This window comes from Athalia rosae, chromosome 5, assembly GCF_917208135.1.
Source record: "Athalia rosae chromosome 5, iyAthRosa1.1, whole genome shotgun sequence".
In the NCBI taxonomy this organism is placed as follows: domain Eukaryota; kingdom Metazoa; phylum Arthropoda; class Insecta; order Hymenoptera; family Athaliidae; genus Athalia; species Athalia rosae.
This window is the reverse complement of record NC_064030.1, coordinates 11353179-11379983: the sequence shown is the minus strand read 5'-3', so window position 1 is coordinate 11379983 and position 26805 is coordinate 11353179. Positions and strand designations below refer to the sequence as shown.

The following is a 26805-nucleotide window of genomic DNA, read 5'->3' as shown; positions in this document are numbered from 1 at the left end:
ATCGTCCGGATTGGCGATTCCCTCTCCTAATTAGGCCACAGGTGTAGGGCGCAATTCTTCGCGTGACAAATGAATTTGCCTATTCGGCGCCTCTCCTCTCCTCTGACGTCATCATCCATGCTTCCTCATCGGCCGCGCTCGCTTTTGAATACTGACCGGCTGGCTGTCTGCGTTCAGAAGGCCATCCAAGGCTGCGTCGACTCAGGCACTTGGAGTCCTCATCTTCAAGAGCAACGTCTCTATCCTATGTCGTCTCGGGAGTCGAAATGTAGTCCTGGGCTCACTTGTGCCTCGGCTCCTACATGTCTTCCTAGGCAGAACGTCATCTCGGGAGGTTACCAAGTTTTACCCGGTGACAGGATCAGTTCCGGAACGGTAGATGTTATTTTGGTCTGGCTCTTGGCCAGTAAGTTACGGGACGGGAGGTGACACTACTCGGTTGATGCCACCCTATACGCCGCCTTCCGTAGCATCCATTCGTCGATAGCAGAGCGTCTTACGCACCTATCGTCTAGCGGGAGATCGTAGACGGGTCGTCTTGCGGTCCCATACGCCGGTAGCGATTCGGTAGATCGGGAGGCGGGAGATGTTGGCGATGCTGTCATCAGCTGGTGGTCCGGTCCACCGCGGAAGAGTGCACATCGGTAGTTTGATTGGCACGGATGACGTCAGAGTTGTACCCTTGGAGGAAAGGGCCCGGGAGGTTCTCGTAGGTCGTCCTTGTCTCAACTCGTCGGTATTTTCCCAGGTCACATAAGAGAATATTCGGAACAACAACGAAAATTAGCCTCATATACGGAATATCTCTTATTTCAATTTAGCCTTGGTGATTCGTTTCGGTGTGCTGCAGTTTTTACATGTAGATTGGCAATTTTGTCGGAAATTCTGAAAAACGTCAGCTAAAAGTAGAACGTCAGTGCGTAGATACAAATCTGAATACTCTCCTAAAGTTTTGATATTGGAAGCCTGCCAAATGTGACACGCATGCGAATAATCAGCCTGTGAAATATTTTCACGATTTAGTTCAGAATAAAATTCTTCAATTGAAGGTAATTGTTTTTCGTTCAGTTTCTCCCAATCATCTACGTAATCATATGGAAACACATCTTTTCTAACTATTAACGGAAAGTTATCGGGGTTCTCAGAATATTTGAACGTAATTAATTTTTAATCATTATCCAAATACGACACCAATTTCTCAAGACTGCTTGGCATGAATCGAAAAGAATCAATAAATCGATAATTCACGATTGTTCCTTTTACGAATTTTGTGAACGATATATATTTCTCTTTGTTTACGGGTAGTAAATTGATGTGACCTTCAAACGAGATTGCGAGTTCTTTGATGAAAAAATGTGAATCGTAGCCGGACAAGTTATGAAAAATCACTGGAATACAATGCGAGTTCGTGTAATTAAGATTACAAACTGAGTGGGCAGCACCTCGATACTTTTCCGTGAAATGACAATGATCACGATGCTTTGTGTCTGCACTAGTAAACGGTTTTTCACAAATATGACAAAAGGTAGCAGAACGAAATTGATTCTCTTGATCGACGTTCAGGGATTCCATTGGCGTGATTGTTTCTAAATAAATTTCGATCGAACTAGCCAAATCCTTTAGTTCATTAACAAACCACTGGATGCAATCAGGTCCACGTTTAATTTCAAATTTACAGATCGAGTCATCGAACGAACAATGGAGGTAGTATGCTATGCTATGTGGTGTATGATTTTGATACATAATTACATTCGCTGATTCACTAGCTACAGGTTTCAACAAACATTCAAGATCTGCGTATATACAAAAAGGTACATCCACTTTATATCTGAAGTTTTTGAATCTCAAGAATTTCTCATCCTCTGTAGGCATAACAACCCTGGTGTTATTCAAAGCTGCACACTCAACCTCATGTGCGTTCAAATTTTTCTCAAAATTGAAATTATTCAGACACCTGTCACATAACCAAGTGCGACATTTGTGTTTCGAAATTTGTGATCTTATTAATCTGGACGAATTTCGAATCCAAGCAAAGTGATACAACCTATTGTCTTTAACATCTTCGTCATCATCATTATCTTCGTCTACATGAATTGCAACCTCCACCGTAAGAAGGTGAATTACCGGCTTGTCTGATCTATGTTTGCTCAGATAAAGCGGTACGATTTCCTCCTCCTCCTTTCTGTCACATCGGTCTACACCGTAAACGTTGATCGAAAGGTTGTTCATTCTTTCAAATTTTGGAATATTGTGCAAACACATCGGAAATTGCAATCCGTCATATTTTAGCACCGAGCTAAAATGTGGATACGAATCTGGTGCGGTAGAATTATTACTTGCGGGGAAAAGAGCTGCAGTCACTGACCAAAGAAAACAATAAGAGTCTGTGTTCCTTATGTTTACAACAGCTTTCTTATCTCTTATATGTTTTGGTAACTCTACGTAAGTGAATGATCCACCTTTCAGCAGGGTATATTTGTTAATGTTTACAGATAAATTTATGATTTCTACTAAAGACCACCCCGAGTCCTTTTCTTGGAAGTCCTAAACTTTCACTAACAACTTCTCCTTCTCATTCACGTCAAACCACTCGTTCAAGTTTGTTGTTTGTAGAACCACAACATTTTTTGTATTGAAGAATTTGCGTTCCACCATAATTTCGGAATTTTTAACAATTTGAAATTTGCAACACAAAACCACATTTGCCTTCAAACTGTGGTTTCTCTGTACAGTTGTTCTGAGTCTCGCGGTAATCAAAGTTCTCGAGTCTTCTAAAAAATCCTTCAGACCCCTGTGACGCAAATTCAACACAGCTCCGGTTCTGATGCGTCCCTCAAAAGTAGTGTCCAAATCTTCCCACTGCACTCGATCGCTTCTTCTTTGTTTTTGCACACCTTCACCAGTTTTTTTTAATTGTTGGAACTTAACTTTCGAAGTCTTTGAAATTCCAATTGTTGTTAATATTTTTGTTATTTGCCCTACGGTCAAGCAACTTTTTCTTAAAATTTTGTTCAAGAAACTAATGTTCTGAGTTCCATATTTCACCCACTTCTGAGTTTCTGTCACCGATGATTCGTTTTCGAGGAGTTTGTAAGCTTTTTCCATAATGGAAATGAGTCTAAACAATTCTCGGAATTCATATTGAAGGTGGTCTGTATGTCATCGAGTCGAAACACGGAATGACCATCACGCATCGTTGGAGATCCGTATATATATAATACAACGGAGGTGGCTTCACATGCAGTTCTGAGAATTAGACGTTGGATTTTTTTTGTTTTTCGTTTTTTATCCATGCAACTCAGACGGTTAAAAGCGATAAAGTCAAAATCAATGATCTTCGATTCGAGGGTTGAGATTTGAACAGATTTAAGTTTACATCGTCAAGGGCTTTTGCTGCAGGTGGGACCACTTCTAGCGTCAAGTCACAACGGTTGAGTTTATCGTAAATAAAAAAGATGAATCTATAGACACCATGAAAGCTTTGGTTGTGTACGTGTATTACTGCATCAGTTATTGATATTAGACGAACCAACGAGTTTCATTCCTAGAAAGAGCTTCGAAGAGTGAAGAACTTACGTATTTTGAAAATTCGACGGAGCTTGTGCGTTTTTCGTGTATTTCTATAAAAGTGAAGAGTAAAAAGTGAGACGAAAGGTAAATAATTGTGTTTTTGAAGTGAAATCCTCAATTGTGCTTCTACTTGTACGTACGTTATGGCGGAACATGTAATATCTTTCAACTTTTGTAGATCCGACATGAACGACATGAACGACAATGCCTATGTTTGATTTGAGGGGGTTACGTTCCCCATGTATGGGCTGCGGAACTGTCCCCCGCAACAATAACAGGTTTAATTGAACGCGCCATGGCATTGGCAAATATGCCCGAAAACGAGAACAGCCACATCTATTTCACGGTGGCAGAAACGCTATGTGCATTTGGGCAATGCATTGATGGCAGCTATATGTTTGAAAAATGCCGCAGACCGTTCGTTCTGATCGTTCGAGGAATGGAACGCTTTGGTCTGGACGACGACGACGACGACGACAACGAAGATTTCGACGATCAAGACGATCCAGACTTCGATGAGGGGTGCTACGTCGACTGATGTATACATAATAACAACACTAAAAATTTTTTTTTTGTAACATGATTTTTTAATAATACAAAAAGTTTTTTTTTAATATAGTTCTCTTACAATTAGGTGTGTGTGAATATATATATATTTTTTTTTCTCAATTTGTCTTACAATTAGGTGTGTAAATATTTATTTATTTTTTCTAAATATACAAAAAAGATAGAAAGATTGTTTAACAATAATTAAATGTAGTGGAATTCCATCTTGTGGTATTGGCCTCCAAGGTATTTCAGATTCAATTGTCCTTTTGATGCCGCCTCCAGCATTTGGTCGAAGAAACTACTATCTCCAGCGAAGGTGTCATCCCCCGCAAAGAGTGTGCGAGCCAAGCGGGTAGGCAAATATACGCTGTATTCGTTTTCAATATCTACCACCACCTTAGGTCCGTATCTTGTCTGGACTTTGCGGAGGTCGCTTATTTTGTAAGTTTTGTTTACTTCGAATTCGGTCAGTTTTTTGGTTGGGAGAAAATTATCCAACCTGGCTACTTTGTTTAGCTGTGACAAATCCATTTTTTTATTTGTATTAATTGGCTCTGGTTCTACTTTTTTACTAACGTTTGACAGTTAACTCTAGAATTGTTGTGATTATCGTTTTGATTCACTTTTTCTCAATGTTCCACAAAAAAATTCACTCGACAATGATGAGCTTGGTCGATCACTTGCAAAAAAAGGTAAGTGTGCTGAGCGACTGTGCTTGAATAGTACGCTGTCTAGAAGTGTTCCGATTATATACTCTAGCCCTTAACCCCTCTATACCAGTTAGAAATCCGTAATTGTTTATAAATAAAGTAACAAACGCTCACACTAATGCATCGGTGACCCGCCTGACCGTCGGTTCTTCCCCAGCGGGGTGGAGTACAAGGGATCGAGAGGACCCGTTCGATGACCCCCAAAGTTTCCGTCTAAGCGAGTTCGAACCTACCCGCCGACGCTCCAGAATTTGTTTGTTTGCAAATAACAACGACACCGACGATCGTCCCATGTAAAATGATCCCCTTCGATCGGAAGATTCGACGAAAAAAAATATTTACGAATTCCTTTCATCTCGGCGATAGCGCTAAAGAGAAGGGCTGAGGGGGGCTGCGGGTCAAAACCGCCAGCGTTTTTGAAAGACCAAAATTGCGGTATCACGAGGATTGTTTTGTTTGCAAATAACAACGACACCGGCGATCGCCCCATGTAAAATGATCCCCTTCGATCGGAAGATTCGACGAAAAAAAATATTTACGAATTCCTTTCATCTCGGCGATAGCGCTAAAGAGAAGGGCTGAGGGGGGCTGCGGGTCAAAACCGCCAGCGTTTTTGAAAGACCAAAATTGCGGTATCACGAGGATTGTTTTGTTTGCAAATAACAACGACACCGGCGATCGCCCCATGTAAAATGATCCCCTTCGATCGGAAGATTCGACGAAAAAAAATATTTACGAATTCCTTTCATCTCGGCGATAGCGAGAAAGAGAAGGGTTGAGGGGGCTGCGGGTCAAAACCGCCAGCGTTTTTAAAAAAACAAAATGGCGGTCTCACGATGACCGCACACCGCGGGCTACCTCGCCAGCGGGGGAGGGGGAATCGACGGTGAGACACGTGCGTCTCGGCTGACGGGTTTGCGTCTCAGCTAGATTGTGGGTTATGAAGGAATTTTCATCCAGAACCCCCCTTGTATATCTACTCCGTTTGACAAAATGAACGTCAAACGCGCGACCCAAGTTTTTAGTCATTCCGTTCACGCCGCACTTTTAACATTAGCTTCGACTACCTCAGACCGTAGGACTCAGAACGAACTGACTGAGTTAGGTGACATTATTGGTAAAATCGATCGTATATTTAACGCACTGAACAGCAGGAAGCAGGACATTACATGACAAAAATCCCTACCGCCGACCTCTAAACACGACTGACAGACGATCTGAACAGACTCTACGGGACGCACTTGAATGGCTACCCCATTTGCATATCTTGGAGCCCACACTCCACGATCCACCGACCTTCGAAAACTTGATGTTAAGTATAACTTCAATTTTGAAGCTGTAGGAAGATATGCAATTCGAGGGTGTAAAGTACCTACTGGCATCACGATTCCAACAAGACCCAGTTGAAAATTTATTTTCTATTACAAGACAACGAGTGTCATACGGAACAAACCCGACTGCGATGCAATTCCGACAAAACTTACAACACGTGATTGGCAACCGTTTACTTATTCCTCCGGAAACAGCAAATTGCGAAGACGATAATGACGAAATGATTATCAGTCGATATGAAACGATGACTTCTGACGTAGCTACGAACGAGATTGACGTAGACGAAACGACCGGGGTAGAAGTTACAGAAAATAGTTCGATGAGGATATACACTAACAAGTACCAGAGAAGGTTTGGAGTCAAAAAATACCGTAGAATTGACGAACTATGGGGTCCTGATCTCTAGTACGCACAAAATGCATGCATACTCACACAGGAGGTAAGGTACGAGGTGTAAATCCTACCGAGCAACCTCTACATGGTACACCTTGGGTAATGCTAATGCCGGAGGTAATGGTGGAATCTTCTGTTTGCGTTCTGAGTTGAATAACGCGATGGAAAAAAAAGATAAAAAAAAACGAAAGTGCGCATTTTATAGGGGACAGTTCAAGCTTGAACTTGGTATCACGGGCCACCCATCCCGCTATTTTTACGCGACCTACAAGGGGTCAAACTTCAAGCTTTCACACGGAGATGCGCAGGGGTGCATACGGAAGGTGACAGAGCTCCAAAAATTCAGATAAGGAAATACTGCGATAGAGTTTCGTAAAGTCAAAGTTTTGAGCTGCAAATTCGTTTTTGAAAAACTTCGATACGATAACTGTGTCGGTCAGGGTATTCGATCAAAGATTTATGGACAATAACTGCTTCAAAGTCGCATAACTCATGCAAAAAAAATCGTACGAAAAATTTAAGGGACGTGTTTTCAAGCGAACACTTCAACCTTCGAAATGACATCAAAAAAATTGAAATCTACCGACTGAGACACTCGGTGCACCTTCTCAAAGTCAAAAGTTCACTTGACGTTTTCGACATGAATTGAATCAGGAGAGTACAACTAGTGAACGCAAAAACGCAATTCAAATTGACTTGTAGCATCTAAAAGGTGAAGCTTCACGCTTCAAAATACTATTTTTTACAACTCTCTACCTCAATTTTTCGAGCGGTTATGAGTTTCCGAAATCGGACGTTTTTCGGAGCAAAAACAGGGTGGCCCGCTAATTGTTGTGCTTAGTGTATGATGATAGGGTGAAAGACGTAGATTGTTGTCATGAGATAGGTACAGATAGGGTGATCAGTTTAGAAGATAATGCAGTATATTACTTTTCAGGCTTTTCGGTCAAAAAAACTCTTAGCAAGTCTGATTGTGCCAGATGTAGAGAGGTACTTGTTGATAGGCGTCGGGAAAGCGTTGCGCAAAATCAGGTGCTCCAGTTCTTCAAAGCATACCCCACGAAAAATCCGGCTCCGCTAGGTAATCTCGTTGCAGCGTCCAAACAGTTTTGGCAGATCGCCTACCATCATTTGCATCTTTTTCAAAAGTTTTACCCCGAAGTTCGTTACAAAGCCAACGTTGTTAGGACATTAGTAAATCGTATAGTAGATCAGGATTCGAAGTCAGAGGGCTGGTTTGATGATGATTGCTGCGAACATAGAATATTTTTGCTCCATTCGCTAATAACTTCACGGTTAGTTAGAGGGTTGCAGTGGTCATCTATCGAAGCTCGCGAATCCAGGAAACGATCGTATAGTTTGTCAGGGTATGAATCAAATTCGGCTGTTAAGAAGTTTAGAGGCGATTAGAGGATAGTATAGGGTAAAATGAGTGACGGATTTGCATCAAAAGCTGAGGATATCAGTCTATTCCGAAATTCCATTTAGTTAGAGAGGGCAGGGATATCACATGGTAATAGGCCTACCGGAGAACCCGCCATGTAAAATAAAGGGAAACGAATCTGTCGCAGTACCTCACGGGTGATTTGGAAAACTGCGAGTTATGAGAAGCATACCCCCACCACGTCTTCCGCACCTCTATTCCTATCTACACTCAACGCTCGTGGACTGCGGAATTCGAATATTTTGACGCAAGCGTAGATCGCGGCCACTTTCACGAGACGCGCACGGTGATCGTCGACATTGGCTAGTGGTGGATGTTGTTTGTTATTGCCGGTAACATGAATTACGTAAACAAACGCTTCCGCACGAATTTCACACTTTTCTTCCGATACCCTTCGTCACAACGTTGATCGATGCGCCGGTTGTTGCGTGAGGCATCGGCATGCATGCTCATTTGTTCCAGTGCGTCGGCATCTGAGGAAAATGCTTGCCAGTCAATAAAATGGGTTCCCTAGGTGACTACAAGACAGCGTCTAGCCATCGTTGATGTATCGTTAATTCAATAGATCTTCAACCATTTCGTTCAGCAACAGCTTTGATCAGCGCATACGTTTACGGCAGAGCTCGTGTTGTCTGAGGGGCCAGGAAAAAGACCGTCTTTTTCCGGGTAGCGTGAGGTAGACTCTGAATTTTACGGCGGCCCTTTGTTTGAGGGTACAGGAACTTTTGATTTGCTAGTATCGGGACGGGAACCAATTTTTCCATCGTTATCGGTATGCTAGGAGGAGAGAGGATGGTGTTAGGAATTACGGATTTGTACGGCAAGTTTAGAGAGTGATGATGAATATCGTACTTGAATTACAAGAAATCGTTGGTCCGATGGCCTAGACTCGATTTCGCGAGATTTATCCAAAATAGATCTACGTTTAGAAGGTTCGTTCACCTTTTGATTCGCTACCGTTCTCGTTGCTGGGTAGAATCGCGCTGAGAAAGGTGTTTTTCGTGGGTGATGTGCTAGGAGAGAAATTGGTTTCTTTCAGGTGAGGTGAAAGTAAGCTCCGGATTTTTCAGCATCAGTTCGCTCGGAAGTGGTCTTTGGGAAAAGGCTTTGGAAAAGTATTAATAAAACGACCGACTCATGGACACTTGTTGGATTCTTTGGAATTAATGTGCTGATAGGAAATGGTCACATGGTAGTTTTGGATCTTTGTTGAGCGGGTGGGATTGAAGATGAGCTTTGCGTTCGTTACGTTTCTGGAGAGGTACCTTCTTTCACGGATTCGTATAGGTAGTACCGATGAATTTGTAGGTGTCGGTACACCTATAGAAGTAGGATCCTTCTTGGTATGCTTGGGATTGGAAGGAAGGTGTTAATCGTGTTGATACAGTACAGTAGGTACGTCAGAGAAGTATGAATTATGGTTGATTTACGATGAACTCCGGGGGAAATAGATTGGGTCTTGCAGACTGCGATGTGTAACGACGAGAAGCATCGGCGGAAGATTTCCGTGTTGGCGAGTCTTTCTGCCTCTGATTCTGTTACAGCATTCAGAACCGAGTAGGATTGGAAAGGAACACTCAAGGTTGTGACGTGCCAGGAGGGAAAGCGTCCTTTTGTAATATCCAGGTGGTGGTGTTGGATCATTCGACGTTGGTTTTTGCCTGTGTGATTAGGAACCCTCGATTTGTATCACCGGAATGTGAGCTGCTGTATTTTTTGATAGCGATGTGCTTGGGAATTGGGGGAAGATGTCAGTTGTTCTGATTCGATACGGTGGGTACGTTAGAAATGCAAAGTTTGTGATCGTCTTGCATCCATGATGTTTGTTACCCACATAATTGCTTTGCAGATACGACGACCTTGAACGGCCTGCTTATTCAATTCAATACGTCTGCATTGCGATGCATTGGAAACTTTATTACGCGTTCGCTGCCGGTGACGATTACCGTTTACTTACGAGCTGTCACCTCGTAACCTTACAAGTAGTCGACCATCTGACGAGTGAACTTCCGACGTTTTAATTATCGATAAGGTGGATAAACGAGCTGCGCTTATTCAGGTTCATTTGCGAAACTGAAAGGTCTGTCACGGGGCCATGTACCGTACAACTATACGTCCTACGTTCCAGCGATCGCAAATCTATCACTGGCACGTTGCGGCCGCCATGATAGCCTTGCCAACAGACGACAGATGACATTTCACTTCCGCTAGTTCTGTATATCCCTCACGCAGCCAGCGCGGTGATCGGTGTCCAATCAAAACGCTGTTTTTCTGGGGGTTAACGAATAGGATTCGCTGTGTGATTGCAATCTCGGTGCGCTGACACTACCTGCCAGACGGCAGAAAGAAGAACCTTTCTCACTCGCGACAGTTACTACTTTGCAGTTTCCCTTATGTATCACATTTATGTGAAATGGTTTCTTATTCGCAGAAATATAAGCGGATGTACGATGATGACGACGATGGTGAATCTGATGAAATGAGTCTGCCGGTGATCGAAGATTATCAGATCTCAACTCTCCGACCACCAATTCCGTTGAATTCAGGCTCAAATGGAAGTTTCACTCCAAATTATATCGTGAAAGTGTATCCAAATGTGCCAGAAAGCCAATGATTTAGGAGAATACGTAATAAAACAGTCGGCCCTACAGCGCTTTTCCTATCTCCTAGCAGTATAGACACTCGGTAGTCCGCGCGTTCTTTTTCTTTTGAATGTACTTGGCGCGAGACTCTACCGAGTCTCTTGATGGGTTCGGTGCGCAATGTATCACGTAGTTTTTCAAAGGCTCGTTGATGCTCTGAGGTCCAGAGAAATGGGATATTCTTTTTTAAAAGGTTGGTAATGGGTCTTGCTATTTCCGACATATCAGGAATGAATCTACGGTAGTAGCCGATCAGGCCTATAAATTGCTTGATTTGTTCGGGGTTCTTAGGAGTTGGATAATGTTTTACAGTCACTATCTTATCTGGATTGGGTTTGACACCGTCTTGTGTCATTATATTCCCTAAATATGCGACTTCTTCTCGCTAGAACTCGCACTTTTCGGGTTGTAGAGTAAGTCCAGCTTTTTCTTGTCGATTCATCAGTTTTTTGAATTTGATTCTGTGGTCCTCCATTGATCCGGCATAAATGACGATATTGTCTAAATGAACGAACATTTCATTTCCTTGTAATTTTAGAAGGACTTGGTCCATTAGTCTTTCGAAGTTAGAGGGCGCGTTTTTTAGCCCAAATGGCATTCGGTTGTATTCATAATGTCCATGGGGTGTAGAGAAGGCGGTTTTCGCACTGTCAGTAGGATGCATGGGGATTTGGTGAAAGCCCGATGCCAGATCGAATGTAGAGAAGTATTTTGCCGAACCTAACTGATCCAAAATGTCGACGATGTTTGGAAGTGGGTACGCATTGCCGATTGTTTTTTCGTTAAGCTTACGAAAATCTATTTTTCTACCATCGTGCGCAAAGTTCGATTTTGCGCACGCATTTGCGTTCGCAAAGTACCACTTTACCGCACGCTAAGAAGAGCGTGCGGGAATATAGTTAAGCGTGCGTGAATGTAGCTAAGCGTGCGAGAAATCGAACTTTGCGCACGATGGTAGGAAAAATAGTATACGATACTCGTCCGCTGCGTAGGTGTACCCACACTCGCTTTTTTGTCGCCCTGGCTTCGCTCGGGCGACAAACCCCGCTCGTGCGGGAATCACCTACTTTGCGCACTTGTATCGTAATGTACTATACCATTCGTCACTTCTTTTCGCCATGTGCGTCGGCCTTTTTCGGGACTATCCACACGGGTGAGTTGTAAGGCGAGGATGAGTGCTTAATTATATTTTGCTCAATGAGTTTGGTTATTTGTTTTTCGATTTCAGCTCGGTGTTGTTTGGGGTAACGGTATTGTTTCGTGTTTATGGGTATGTTGTCGGTTGTTGGTATGGTGTGTTGAACGAGCTTCGTCGAGCCCAGCTTATCGCCCGGCAAAAAAAACAAATGATCGTATTCGGAAGTGAGATCAATTACAGACTGCCTCTCTTCCTCATTCAGGTGATCCAATCTAAGATTTTGCTTGAGGATGTCGAGACGCTACGCATCATAGTTAGGTGCGAATTGGAGTATATGGGGTTTGTTAGTGTGTATGCTACCGCGATTTTGTGTCGGTGAGTTGCTTGTGTTGCGTTCGTGTACCTCTTCTAAAGTTACCGTAGGCCTTCTTATCTCAACAGCTGTTTCGCTCGAGTTCATCGCATAAGCGTACGCAAAACCTTGCCTACTTGTTACGATTGCATTACCTAAAAAAATATCAGGGCCTAAGTCTAATTTGTTGATAATTCCTGTTTTTGGTGACGATTTTGCCACTTTCAACGGTATCACAATCGCGGATCGTGGGGGAATCGATATAGTTTCTTCGTTTGAAATTTTTAGTGTCTCATTGTTGTCTAATGTTACCTTGTTCATGGGGAACGAAATTGCGGTGTTGGCGTCCCGTAGAAATTTCATGCTCAGTATACCCGCCTCCATGATTGGAAACGAGTCATTTACTAAATGAAACTCATATGTTGATTTACCGACTTGGATATCTAAAGTTCCCAACGTGTGTACCGTTTCGGGTGTCATACCTGTTATTGTCACCGTATCTGGTCGCATATATGCGTTAGGATTTACCATACCGAGCTTGATGACGTTTATGTCGGCTCCTGTATCAAGCAAGAGTGTATTGGTATCGTTTTTGAGCTGCGGTGCTGCTATTTGAACTTTTGGAGTACATATTGAGGATGTTGTTAAAATGCGATAAGTATTGATATGGGCATTTTGACGTCGGTAGGTGAGTGGGATCGTGCCCGTGTTTTGTGAGAAGATTTGGTTTCTTTTAAAACAGACAGTTGCATTTTCGGAGCGTAAGAAATCCGCGCTTAAGATTTCGTCTTCCATAATTGGGAATTGATTATGTACTAGGTGAAATTCGTGTCTAGTTCCCGCAAATTCTAAGTCTATGCTTTCTAGTGTTTCGACGGAACCTTCGCTTATTCCTTTGATGAGGCATGTATTTCTTGGTGTGGAACGTGTATCTGGGGTGATTACTCCGACTTGATTCACATTTATATTCGCGCCCGTGTCTATTAGTAATTTCGCGGATTTTCCACGAACTTGCTTGGACTCTATGGTAATTATTGGTGAGCTGAAAAATATTCTCCTGTCGAGTTCGGACGCTTCTCCTCGGTTCGGGCCGGCAACGCTTCCACGCGACGATCCCGTGATTCGTTTAAATCTTCGGGATAGCAATTTTGTTCTATTTCGTTTTACAGGGCGGTGCTCACGTGCGCGTATCTACCATGATGGTGATTTGATTGGCTGTGGCCCGGTTAATTTTGGAAGTTACTATTGTACTGTTGACGATTCGGTGTATTATGTCTGAAATTTGACCGGTTGTAGATTCGATTATCGGTTCTGCCAGCGAGATAATTCGATTGACCACTGACTCTCGGGTGGTCATTTGATCGTGCGACATCAGATGCGCGGCTAGGTTGATCGCGTCGTCCGTCGTGTTGATAATATCGAGTATCTCGGGAGTTACGATTGGAAGGATAGTGTCGAAGATCCTGCTGGTTCTGAAAATTCCGCGTACGGCACTCGCTGTACGTGTGTCCGTTTATTCTACAGAACGAGCAGTACTTATTCTTACGTTCTCTTGACATGCAAATATCAATGGTATGGCCTGATTTCTTACAATAGTTACAGTGAAGTCTGTTTTCAGCCTCGGGTCTATGATTTTTTTTAGGGTAGCTCCTATTTCTTTTGTCAGTTATGGTATCATGATTGGTATGCCTAACTAGTATCTGACTCGTCGAAGTGTTCCCACGAGATGGCCTCAAAATCTTCCTTTCGTTTAAGAATTTCTCGACTTTAGTCGCTAGATCTATTGCATCGCGTAAGGTTCTCGGTTTCTCGGTGGATACTCTAATTTCAATTTCATCCCTTAGACCTCTTATAAACGAACGGCCAGCTAAATCTTTCATTAATCTATTTGTCATTGTTTTTTGTTCCGAATCGGTCAGATCGTCGGTAGTTTCCGATGCCATCTTGACGAGTTTTCCTATTCTTAAACCGAATTCTAAAACACTTTCATCCCAGTTCTGCACTGCTCGCGTGATTTGGGCTTGTATGTCCGGTAAAAGCTCTTTGGGCTTGTACGCACGTCTCAAGTCCCCTAATATGCTTTCTAATGTGTTAGAATGACTTTGTCGAACACACCTTCGATTTTGACTGATACAAGGTTTATAAAAAGTGGCAATTCGCGTGGGTGAATGGAATCTTTTATGTTCTCTATTTTTCGAATGAATGAGTTTACTGGCATATTGGTGCCGTTGAAAGTTGGTATTAAATTCACTGCTGCTTGCAATGGCAGATACGGATGGGGGTTGACTGCCGTGGCAATGTCTTCTTCGCCTTGCATTTTGTCGGTTCTAATTCTGAGTTTGTACAATATAATATCTTAAGACTGACTGTGCGGTGAACGTTACAATTATCGCTGAGATGAGCCGCATTCCTTGATGTAGATCCGTTGAAGTTCTAGCTGGGTTGATTCGGTGGTTGTGTAGGCAAGTAGAGGTGTCTCGGCTGGCAAATGAGGGCCTCGTAACAGCAGGGAAGCTGATCGTTGGACTCAGCTGAGTCTTTGTGGGGCAAGGTGCCTTTGAGGATTGTTGATGTGTCTTCTGTATTTGGTTCTTTCTTGGCGTTTGTCCCAAGGAAAGCAGATTTGTTTGTCGATTGTTGAAAATTCTTACTCAAGAATTTATCGAGTTTCGTGGATTGGTTGCTCGATACTTCGTAAGTTAGTCGTAGACTTGTTGTAGGGCTATTTTGTAGATTTGTTGCAGGATGATTTCGTAGATTTTTTTTTTTTTGTTGTTGATATTTTTTGTCACACTTATTCGTCACTTTTACTTTGCACGACAATTTCACTAACGGGGATTCCGTTATCACGAAACTAGCTGTTCGTATGTACGAGGTGCTATTTATGACGATTGGCAAGTATTGCGACCCGTGAAAGTTTGTGCAGAGTTATTTTTTTCACAATTAACCTTTAAAACTCACTATTAAATAACACTTCCTAGCAAGAGTACCGCTGCCACCAGTTGTAACGTGCGACTTTGGGCGCGTCAACAATTATAAAGGGTTCGCTCCTTGCTGGAAGGTTTGGAATGATAAAGGTTCGACGATTGGTGTTCTCGTGATTACTTATTTATTAATACGTAAGAAACCCTATCTGATGAAGAGGATTGATGTTGCTCAGCCGGATGGTAGTGGAGAGTCTCAGTTTCCGAAGAAATAGCGAGAAGAAAGGAAGGCTCGGAATTAGGTGGGGTTTTGAGCTGAGTTTGCATGCCGTTGCAGCTAGCAACAGTCTGCAGAGTGATGCGGTGGAGAAATAGGAGAAAAGGATGTAGAGGGTCGGGTTGATCGTGGGATAGTTTAATTGTAAGAGAAGAAGAAAAAGAAGAAGAAGAAGAGGAGGCGTTAGACGTAATATATGGATGAAAAATTATTTTTTTTTGTGTCTAGAAAGTATTCATGGAAAACTACCTTCACGATTTTTCGGTACCACGGGACCATCGTTCGTGAAAAAGTATGGGCAATCCGCGAATTTTGTCTCGTTACGTATTGTTGCTCAACTATGAAACCTAGGTGAGCGAATCTTCGACTATTCTCTGGGAAAAGGATTAAAGTTAGTTCTCCATCAGTTTCAATACCACAGTGAGTTGATCATTTATCAAGTTATTCAAAAAAATCGAAGAAATTTATTTCCGTGGTTGCTTGAAATTTACAAGTAAACTAATTCTTATAAAATTTTGCAATCGTACTCATAATTTAGATCTTCTCACGACGAACAACTTTTGTACGCACACTTTTTCCGAAAAGTTGAGAGAAAAAAAGTTATATCTCGAAATATGGGTTTTTCATTTTTTAAGAATTTTTTGAGGTCACACCCGTTCAAAAAAAATGTTAGAATTTTTAGAGTAGCTTTCTACTGGTCTAAAGAAAATTTGAAAAAATCGGCCAGCCTATGTTCTTCCACATCAATATGAATCTTAATTCGTCTGGACTATTGTACCGTGCGCTAACAATAATTAACAGTAGGCAAAACTTTGGTGTCTCTATCGTATCGAAGCATTCCCCATGTCTCAATGTCTGTGAGCTAGTGTTATTTCGTGCTGTGCTCATTGTCAGATGCCACAGTACAGCAATCCCCACCATGAGGCGCTTCTCACCACCACGACTCATGTAAAGCTGGTGGTCGTGGAGGGGAAACGCTGGGTCACAGTCACTGAAATGTATATCTCTATTTCAGTGGTCACAGTATAAGCTAGTGGTATCCTTGAGTGTAGTACGTACGTACGTACGTATGTACGTACTACGTATACAAATTGTGATCATAAGTAGCGCATGTAAACATTACGCGATTTGATTTAGGTTCGCGCAAAATATCCCTGGTCGAATTCACAGCAGCGCCACAGCAGAGGTGGGTTGATCGCATCGACCGGCCACGATCTGTTATGATCCACGGCGTGTTTACCGAAAATATTACAATCTATCTGTCGATATTATCGTAGAAACCACGACTGATGTTGTTATTTTGGTCAGAGAAATGACATGGTGAATTAAATAGGATAGGATGATCTCCGTCGATGACAGAGCAAACACTTGCCATTGATGCATTCAAAATGAGTGTTGTAAGAAAAGGACAATAAACGAGACGCATTAAGGATAATAATTGCATGCTAACTTCTAACTGCTAACTCCTTCAGACTGCCAACGCGTCTCGTTTATCGTTAAATCATCGTTGAATGGCTGTGTCAGTTTTGTGAGGTAAACAAGCCGTGGATCGTAACAGATCGTGGCCGGTCGATGCGATCAACCCACCTCTGCTGTGGCGCTGCTGTATATTCGACCAGGGATATTTTGCGCGAACCTAAATCGAATCGCGCAATGTTTACATGCTCCACTTATGAACACAGTTTGTGTACGTACGTACGTACCTGTCTACACTCAACGGTGGTATAAGCGTTGAGTGTAGATATGGGTATAGAGGTAAAGCTAGGGCGAGGGGCTTGACCAACCTGAAACAGTAGAGGAAGAACGGTTTTGTATCCAGCCACCAAGGCGCGCTACTAGGTATCTTGGAGGCTTGGATACGCGAATCCCACACGCACGAGTAGCTTTGGCAGTGTGGGTGAGCTCGACCTGTGTGGGACTGTAGATGTAATGTAGATGGCCGAAAAATGAGATCCTTGCACGCGCTGCTATGTCTAGTTTGCAAATCCAATTACGTGAAAATTCTTGCTACTGCAAATTAAAATACATGCAAGAGCTCATTGGATTTTTAATGACATCTAGAAAAACGTGCAAAAATGTAAGACACACATAAACAATCACAAAAGTTCTAAACAATTAAAATTTCCAGAAAACAGAGGTATAACATCAGTTTTTAGTTTTTGGAAATTACTCAGAAACTATCAACGTTGAAGAAACTGTAGGGAAAAAATTCTCAAATAGGAGGAAGTTCACCACAAAAAAATGTTGTCTCCGGGACCTTCATCTTTATTATTAATTTTTTTCATCCAATGTGGAAATAGAGGCCACGCCTGGTGAGCGCTGTGCCGTAACGCTGCTTCGACAACGGTCGTTGCACATAATTGTTAATTAAGTAAATGTTTTCAGAATCTTCGTTTACATTCCAAGTCGGATGATCGACATACAAAAGCTCCTCAAATTTAGCTTCTTGGAGACCTCTTGATACTTTACTTAGTCTTCGGCAATGCAACCTTTCTTATACAGAATCGAGTTAAGGAGGAAAGAGTAATCATAAAGTTTAATAATTGTGTTGATTATATAAATGTAATTCTGATTACCGATAAATCGTATACATAATTGCATGAAGGATTCATTAACCCTAATCTGTTCATACACAAAACAAACGTAACATAGGCCGCGTACAGGTGGAACGTTGATCTATTTCTTTTGGCACGTAAGGCTTTACCCATGACTGAATGTAGCAAAGTATTAGTTCGAATTTCCAGTGCGCGGGGCTGAGGCCGAACGGATTCGAAGCGCATCCGAAGTACGTCGGTCCCTCGACTCGGACCGTGCCGCTCGGATCACACTTCAGTCCCAACAGGTCGAGCTCACCCACACTGCCAAAGCTACTCGTGCGTGTGGGATCTGCCTATCCAGATTCACCATCGTCGTCATCATCGTACATCCGCTTATATTTCTGCGAATAAGAAACCATTTCACATAAATGTGATACATAAGGGAAACTGCAAAGTAGTAACTGTCGCGAGTGAGAAAGGTTCTTCTTTCTGCCGTCTGGCAGGTAGTGTCAGCGCACCGAGATTGCAATCACACAGCGAATCCTATTCGTTAACCCCCAGAAAAACAGCGTTTTGATTGGACACCGATCACCGTTATTGAATTTTAAAAATATGCTCGTTAAAGACTTATAAAATAATTAGTTAATATATATATATATATATATATATAAATATTTGAATAAATAAATTAAGTTTTAAAAAAAATTAAATTTATATTTAGAATAAATAAAGATTAATTCTTAACTTAAATTTTTTAAGATAATTTGAAATAATTAAATATATAATATTAATTAAAAAATTATAAATAAATTCTTATTAATTATTATAAATATATTAAAATTAATTAATTTAAAATTATTTATTTAGATTATTAAATATAAATTTCTATATATACAATTTAAAATAGATTACGGCAATTTTTATTTAATTTTAATTAATTAAAAATATATATCAAAATCATAGACATTTTGATTTCTTTAAAATGAAATGCAAGGGGTTGGGTCGTCTATGTACTGTCTTCGAGCGTGCCATCTGATTAGCGTGGTTTAAAATTAATCGGACGAGGAACTAATGTCTTTCAGAACCTGAATTTGACTTAGGGAGGCTTTAAGGTTGATATAACATTGAAATGCGCTTGTGATTTAATCAGTAGATATACATCGGAATCATTAATATGGTATGGCTCTTTAAATAAGTTATTGAATTTTAAAAATATGCTCGTTAAAGACTTATAAAATAATTAGTTAATATATATATATATATATATATATATATATATATATAAATATTTGAATAAATAAATTAAGTTTTAAAAAAAATTAAATTTATATTTAGAATAAATAAAGATTAATTCTTAACTTAAATTTTTTAAGATAATTTGAAATAATTAAATATATAATATTAATTAAAAAATTATAAATAAATTCTTATTAATTATTATAAATATATTAAAATTAATTAATTTAAAATTATTTATTTAGATTATTAAATATAAATTTCTATATATACAATTTAAAATAGATTACGGCAATTTTTATTTAATTTTAATTAATTAAAAATATATATCAAAATCATAGACATTTTGATTTCTTTAAAATGAAATGCAAGGGGTTGGGTCGTCTATGTACTGTCTTCGAGCGTGCCATCTGATTAGCGTGGTTTAAAATTAATCGGACGAGGAACTAATGTCTTTCAGAACCTGAATTTGACTTAGGGAGGCTTTAAGGTTGATATAACATTGAAATGCGCTTGTGATTTAATCAGTAGATATACATCGGAATCATTAATATGGTATGGCTCTTTAAATAAGTTATTGAATTTTAAAAATATGCTCGTTAAAGACTTATAAAATAATTAGTTAATATATATATATATATATATATATATATATATAAATATTTGAATAAATAAATTAAGTTTTAAAAAAAATTAAATTTATATTTAGAATAAATAAAGATTAATTCTTAACTTAAATTTTTTAAGATAATTTGAAATAATTAAATATATAATATTAATTAAAAAATTATAAATAAATTCTTATTAATTATTATAAATATATTAAAATTAATTAATTTAAAATTATTTATTTAGATTATTAAATATAAATTTCTATATATACAATTTAAAATAGATTACGGCAATTTTTATTTAATTTTAATTAATTAAAAATATATATCAAAATCATAGACATTTTGATTTCTTTAAAATGAAATGCAAGGGGTTGGGTCGTCTATGTACTGTCTTCGAGCGTGCCATCTGATTAGCGTGGTTTAAAATTAATCGGACGAGGAACTAATGTCTTTCAGAACCTGAATTTGACTTAGGGAGGCTTTAAGGTTGATATAACATTGAAATGCGCTTGTGATTTAATCAGTAGATATACATCGGAATCATTAATATGGTATGGCTCTTTAAATAAGTTATTGAATTTTAAAAATATGCTCGTTAAAGACTTATAAAATAATTAGTTAATATATATATATATATATATATATATATAAATATTTGAATAAATAAATTAAGTTTTAAAAAAAATTAAATTTATATTTAGAATAAATAAAGATTAATTCTTAACTTAAATTTTTTAAGATAATTTGAAATAATTAAATATATAATATTAATTAAAAAATTATAAATAAATTCTTATTAATTATTATAAATATATTAAAATTAATTAATTTAAAATTATTTATTTAGATTATTAAATATAAATTTCTATATATACAATTTAAAATAGATTACGGCAATTTTTATTTAATTTTAATTAATTAAAAATATATATCAAAATCATAGACATTTTGATTTCTTTAAAATGAAATGCAAGGGGTTGGGTCGTCTATGTACTGTCTTCGAGCGTGCCATCTGATTAGCGTGGTTTAAAATTAATCGGACGAGGAACTAATGTCTTTCAGAACCTGAATTTGACTTAGGGAGGCTTGAAGGTTGATATAACATTGAAATGCGCTTGTGATTTAATCAGTAGATATACATCGGAATCATTAATATGGTATGGCTCTTTAAATAAGTTATTGAATTTTAAAAATATGCTCGTTAAAGACTTATAAAATAATTAGTTAATATATATATATATATATATATATATATATATATATATATAAATATTTGAATAAATAAATTAAGTTTTAAAAAAAATTAAATTTATATTTAGAATAAATAAAGATTAATTCTTAACTTAAATTTTTTAAGATAATTTGAAATAATTAAATATATAATATTAATTAAAAAATTATAAATAAATTCTTATTAATTATTATAAATATATTAAAATTAATTAATTTAAAATTATTTATTTAAATTATTAAATATAAATTTCTATATATACAATTTAAAATAGATTACGGCAATTTTTATTTAATTTTAATTAATTAAAAATATATATCAAAATCATAGACATTTTGATTTCTTTAAAATGAAATGCAAGGGGTTGGGTCGTCTATGTACTGTCTTCGAGCGTGCCATCTGATTAGCGTGGTTTAAAATTAATCGGACGAGGAACTAATGTCTTTCAGAACCTGAATTTGACTTAGGGAGGCTTTAAGGTTGATATAACATTGAAATGCGCTTGTGATTTAATCAGTAGATATACATCGGAATCATTAATATGGTATGGCTCTTTAAATAAGTTATTGAATTTTAAAAATATGCTCGTTAAAGACTTATAAAATAATTAGTTAATATATATATATATATATATATATATATATATAGGTTTATAAAATTAAATTAAATTTTTAATAATTATATTAAAGTTTGATTTTGGCTTTCATATTTACTTTAAGATTTTTTTTTATGGAAATTTTTGTGTTTATTTTAAAAAATTTTTAAAAAATTTTTTAAATATATTTTTTTCAGTTTATAAAATTATTTTTTAAAGAAATTTAGATTTATAAATTTTAATAATATAGGTTAAAATTGTGCCAGCAGCAGCGGTTATACAATTTATGTGAGTAAATATAATTTAAATATAAATTTATTTAATATAAAGTTTTATAATTAAATAAAAATTAATTAAGTGAAATTTTTAATTTTTGAAAAATATAATTTAATTTAATAATTTTGTGAAATTTTATTAATAAACTAGGATTAGATACCCTATTATTTAAAATTTAAAATAATGATTTAAAAGAATAATAGTTAAGTTCTTTAAATTTAAAAAAATTGGCGGTGTTTAAAACTAATTAGGGGAACTTGTTTTTTAAATGATAATCCGCATGAAACCTTACTTTAATTCATTTAATTTATTTACTGCCGTTATCAGATTATTTTTTAAAAATTTAAATTTTCAAAATTATTTATTAAAAATAATTATTTCAGGTCTTGGTGTAATTTATATTAAAGTAAAAATGAGTTACAATAAATTTTATTTATTAATGAAAATTTAATTGAAATATTAAATTGAAAGTGGACTTAATAGTAAATTAAAATATTTTATTTATTTGAATTTAGAATTAAATGTGTACATATTGCCCGTCGCTCTCGTTTTAAGATGAGATAAGTCGTAACATAGTAGAGGTACTGGAAAGTGTTTCTAGAATTTACAAATTATTCATAGTGAGGAATTATTTTTACAAAATTATTTAATGTTGTGCAATTCAACTTAATTTGAATTTAATAAATTATTTGATTTAAAAATTTATATTTTTTTAATTAATAAAATTATTTTTTATTAAAATTAGTTTAAGTATTTATTTAGAATAAATTATTTATTTATATTATAGTTTAAAAGTATTGTAGATGAATTTTGAAATATATTTGAAAATTTAAAATTTTTAAAAGAAAAATTAATTTTTTGTACCTTGTGTATCAGGGTTTATTAAATAAAAAATATTTAAATTATTTTTCTCGAATTTAAAAGAGTTATTTATTTATGAAATTTAATGTAGCAAAATTATTTTTAATAAATTTATAGTAATGAAATGTTAATCGTTTTTAAAGATTTCTAGTTTTTTAATAAATAAATTTAATTTAGATTTTAATTATTTATTTTTTTAAAAAAGAAAAATAATTTAAAATTAATATTTTAAGGGATAAGCTTTAAAATAAATTTTTATAATTTTTTTAATTGATTTTATTTAAATAGGTTTAGAAATAACTTTTTTTTAAAAAATGTTATAATTTAATTTAAACTTTAATTAAAATTTTTTTTTATTTAAAAATTTATTAAAATAATTTATTTAATTAATTATTTAATGAAATAATGATAAAATTAGTAGATTAAAATGTATTTTTTAAAAATTAAGATGAAAGGTTTAAAAAAGGAATTCGGCAAAATTTTTACTCACCTGTTTAACAAAAACATGTCTTTTTGAATTTAATTTAAAGTCTGATCTGCCCAATGATTTAAAAATTTAATGGCTGCGGTATTTTGACCGTGCAAAGGTAGCATAATAATTTGTCTTTTAATTGTAGGCTTGTATGAATGATTTGATGAAGTAAAAACTGTCTCTTTAAAATTATTTTTTTAATTTTATTTTTTAGTTAAAAAGCTAAAATTTAATTAAAGGACGAGAAGACCCTATAGAGTTTTATATTTAATTTTTTAATTATTTTTAATTTTAATTAATTAAATTAATTAATTATTTTATTGGGGTGATAGGAAAATTAGTTTAACTTTTTTAATTTTTTTACATTGATTTATGAATTTTTGATCTTTAATTTAAGATTATTAGATTAAATTACCTTAGGGATAACAGCGTTATTTTTTTTAAAGTTCTTATTAATAAAAAAGATTGCGACCTCGATGTTGGATTAAAATAAAATTTAGGTGCAAAAGCTTAATTTTTAGGTCTGTTCGACCTTTAAAATTTTACATGATCTGAGTTCAAACCGGTGTAAGCCAGGTTGGTTTCTATCCTTAATAATAATAAAAATTTTTAGTACGAAAGGACCAAAATTTTAAAATAATTTTTTTAAAAAAAAATGTTTAATAATAATTTTTTCTATTTTGGCAGATTAGTGCATTAAATTTAGGCTTTAATAATAAATAAAATTTTTATTTAGATAGAAATTATTAATTTTAATAAAGAAATATTTTTAAGTTTTTTATCTTTAATTTTATTATTACTTATAGTAATAGTAGGAGTAGCTTTTTTAACATTATTAGAGCGTAAAATATTAGGTTATATTCAAATTCGTAAAGGACCTAATAAGGTTTCATTTAAAGGAATTTTACAGCCTTTTTGTGATGTTATTAAATTATTTAGTAAAGAGCAAATTTTTCCATCTTTAAGAAATTATTTAATATATTATTTTTCTCCTGTTTTTAGATTATTTTTAATTTTAGTTTCTTGATTAATTTTTCCAATAATTTCAATTGTTTTAAATTTTAATTTTGGGGTTTTATTTTTTTTATGTTGTACTAGAATAAGAGTTTATGGAATTATAGTTGCTGGATGATCATCAAATTCTAAATATTCTTTATTAGGAATAATTCGTTCAATTGCACAAACTGTTTCTTATGAAGTAAGAATAAGAATTATTTTAATATGTTTTATTTTTTTAATTGATAGATTTAATTTTTTAAATTTTATTTTTATACAAAAAATTTGATTTATTTTTGTTAGTTTTCCTTTATCTATAATTTGGTTTATTATTATATTAGCTGAAACTAATCGTACACCTTTTGATTTTTCTGAAGGTGAATCAGAATTAGTTTCAGGGTTTAATGTTGAGTATGGAAGAGGGGGTTTTGCTTTAATTTTTATAGCAGAATATGCAAGAATTTTATTTATAAGAATATTATTTAGTTTAATATTTTTAGGGGGTGATGTTTTTAATATAAGTTTTTATATTAAAGTAATTTTTATTTCATCTTTATTTATTTTAATTCGGGGTACTTTACCTCGTTTTCGTTTTGATAAATTAATAAATATAGCATGAAAGAGATTTTTACCTGTATCTTTAAATTTTTTAATATTTTTTGTAGGATTAAAAATATTTTTATTAATTTATTTTTGTTAATTTTTAAAATAAGTAAATTAAATCAATAAAAGATTAAAACTTTTATATTATGTTTTCAAAACATAAACTTATTCAAGTTCATTGATTTTAAAATTTAATTAATTTAATAAATTATCTCATGTTTTTGTAATAATTGGATTAATTAAATAAAAAGAAAAATAAATACAAGTTAAAATTTGACCAATAAAAATATAAGGGATTTCAACAGGTCTTATACCAATTCATGTTAATAAAATTACTGTATTAATTAAAGTTCAGAATAAAAATTGATTAAATGGGTAAAATGTAATTCTTTTAAAATTTTTTATATAAAAAAATGGTATAATTATTAGAATTAAAATTGATAAAATTAGAGCAATTACCCCACCTAATTTATTAGGAATTGATCGTAAAATTGCGTAAGCAAATAAAAAATATCATTCAGGTTTAATGTGAGGTGGAGTTACTATTGAGTTTGCAGGAATAAAATTATCAGGATCACTTAATATATAAGGGTTTATTAAGTTTAATAATAAAAAAAAAAATAATACAATTATAAATCCTATAATATCTTTAAATGAAAAATAAGGATGAAATGGAATTTTATCTAAATTTCTGTTTGTTCCTAAAGGGTTTCTTGATCCTGTTTGATGTAAATAAAATAAGTGAATAATAACTATTGCTAAAATAATAAATGGAGTTATAAAATGAAATGAAAAGAATCGTGTTAATGTAGCATTATTTACAGAAAATCCTCCTCATAATCATTGAACTAAATTTGTACCTAGGTAAGGAATAGCTGATATTAAATTTGTAATTACTGTAGCTCCTCAAAAAGATATTTGACCTCATGGTAAAACATAACCTAAAAATGCCGTTATTATTGTGATTAATATAATTATCACTCCAATAATTCAAGTTTGTTTAAAATGAAAAGATCCATGATATATTCCTCGTCCGATATGAATATATAAAGAAATAAAAAAAAGTGAAGCTCCATTTGCATGAATGTTACGAATTATTCAACCATAATTAATATTTCGACAAATATTAATGATTCTATTAAATGCTAAATCAATATTATTTGAATAATGAAGAGATAAAAAAATTCCTGAAATAAATTGAATAATTAAACATAGTCCTAAAATTGAACCAAAATTTCATAAAACATTAATATTTCTTGGGGTTGGTAAAGTAATAACTCTATTATTAATAAATAAAAATAATTTATTTTTTAAGCGTATTGGTAAATTCATTTATTTTTTTCGAATAGGTCCTAAATTAATATTAATAATTTTTACAGAAATTATTAAAGTTACTAATAAATAATTAATTAGTATAAATATAATAAAATTTGTTGGTTTATTATATAATTTATTTATTATTAATTTAATAAAAAAATTTGTTTCAATTTCTAAATTTATAAAATTTATTCTTTCAATTGTGTTATAATATTTATATAAAAAAGTATTTAGAATAAGTATAATAATTACTAATCTATATTCTAAAAATCAAATTGGTGTATTAAACTTAATTTTTTGGTTTGGAATTAGTCTATTAATATAAATAAATAAAATTAATAATCCTCCAATTAAAATAAGAAATAAAATATATGCATATCAAGATCTTAAATTAAAGAAGTTTCTTATTAATGTAATTAATAAAGTTTGAATAATTAAAAATATAAGTATTAAAATAGGAGTTTTTGAAAATAAAATTAATAAAGAATTTATTAGTAAAAAAATAATTAAAGTGTATAATATACAGAATTTTTTTTTATAAATTATTATCTGAAAGTTTTAAAAAAATTTTTTTTTCATTGATTTACAATATCAATATTTTAAATTATAAACTATTAAAACATAAATTCAGAAAATAGTTTATTAAAATATTAATTTTGGAGATTAATGATAAAAATTATTTTTTTTTCTGAAGTTTTTTTTAAATTAACTATTTAGGAAACTTATAAATATAAAT

General features: G+C 34.8%; 2 protein-coding genes across 2 annotated transcripts; one reads left to right on the top strand and one right to left on the bottom strand.

The window, feature by feature from the left end:
- Positions 1-16225: 16225 nt before the first annotated feature.
- On the top strand, positions 16226-24858 carry LOC112694907 (NADH-ubiquinone oxidoreductase chain 1-like). Its single transcript, XM_048655415.1, is given in 3 exon segments — positions 16226-16279; positions 16347-16382; positions 23890-24858. Coding segments are annotated over 3 exon segments (969 nt in total). The 3' UTR covers positions 24769-24858.
- LOC110117477 (cytochrome b-like) lies at positions 23125-26099 on the bottom strand. Its single transcript, XM_048656345.1, is given in 1 exon segment — positions 23125-26099. A coding segment is annotated over 1 exon segment (819 nt). The 5' UTR covers positions 26085-26099; the 3' UTR covers positions 23125-25265.
- Between the last annotated feature and the right edge of the window lie 706 nt (positions 26100-26805).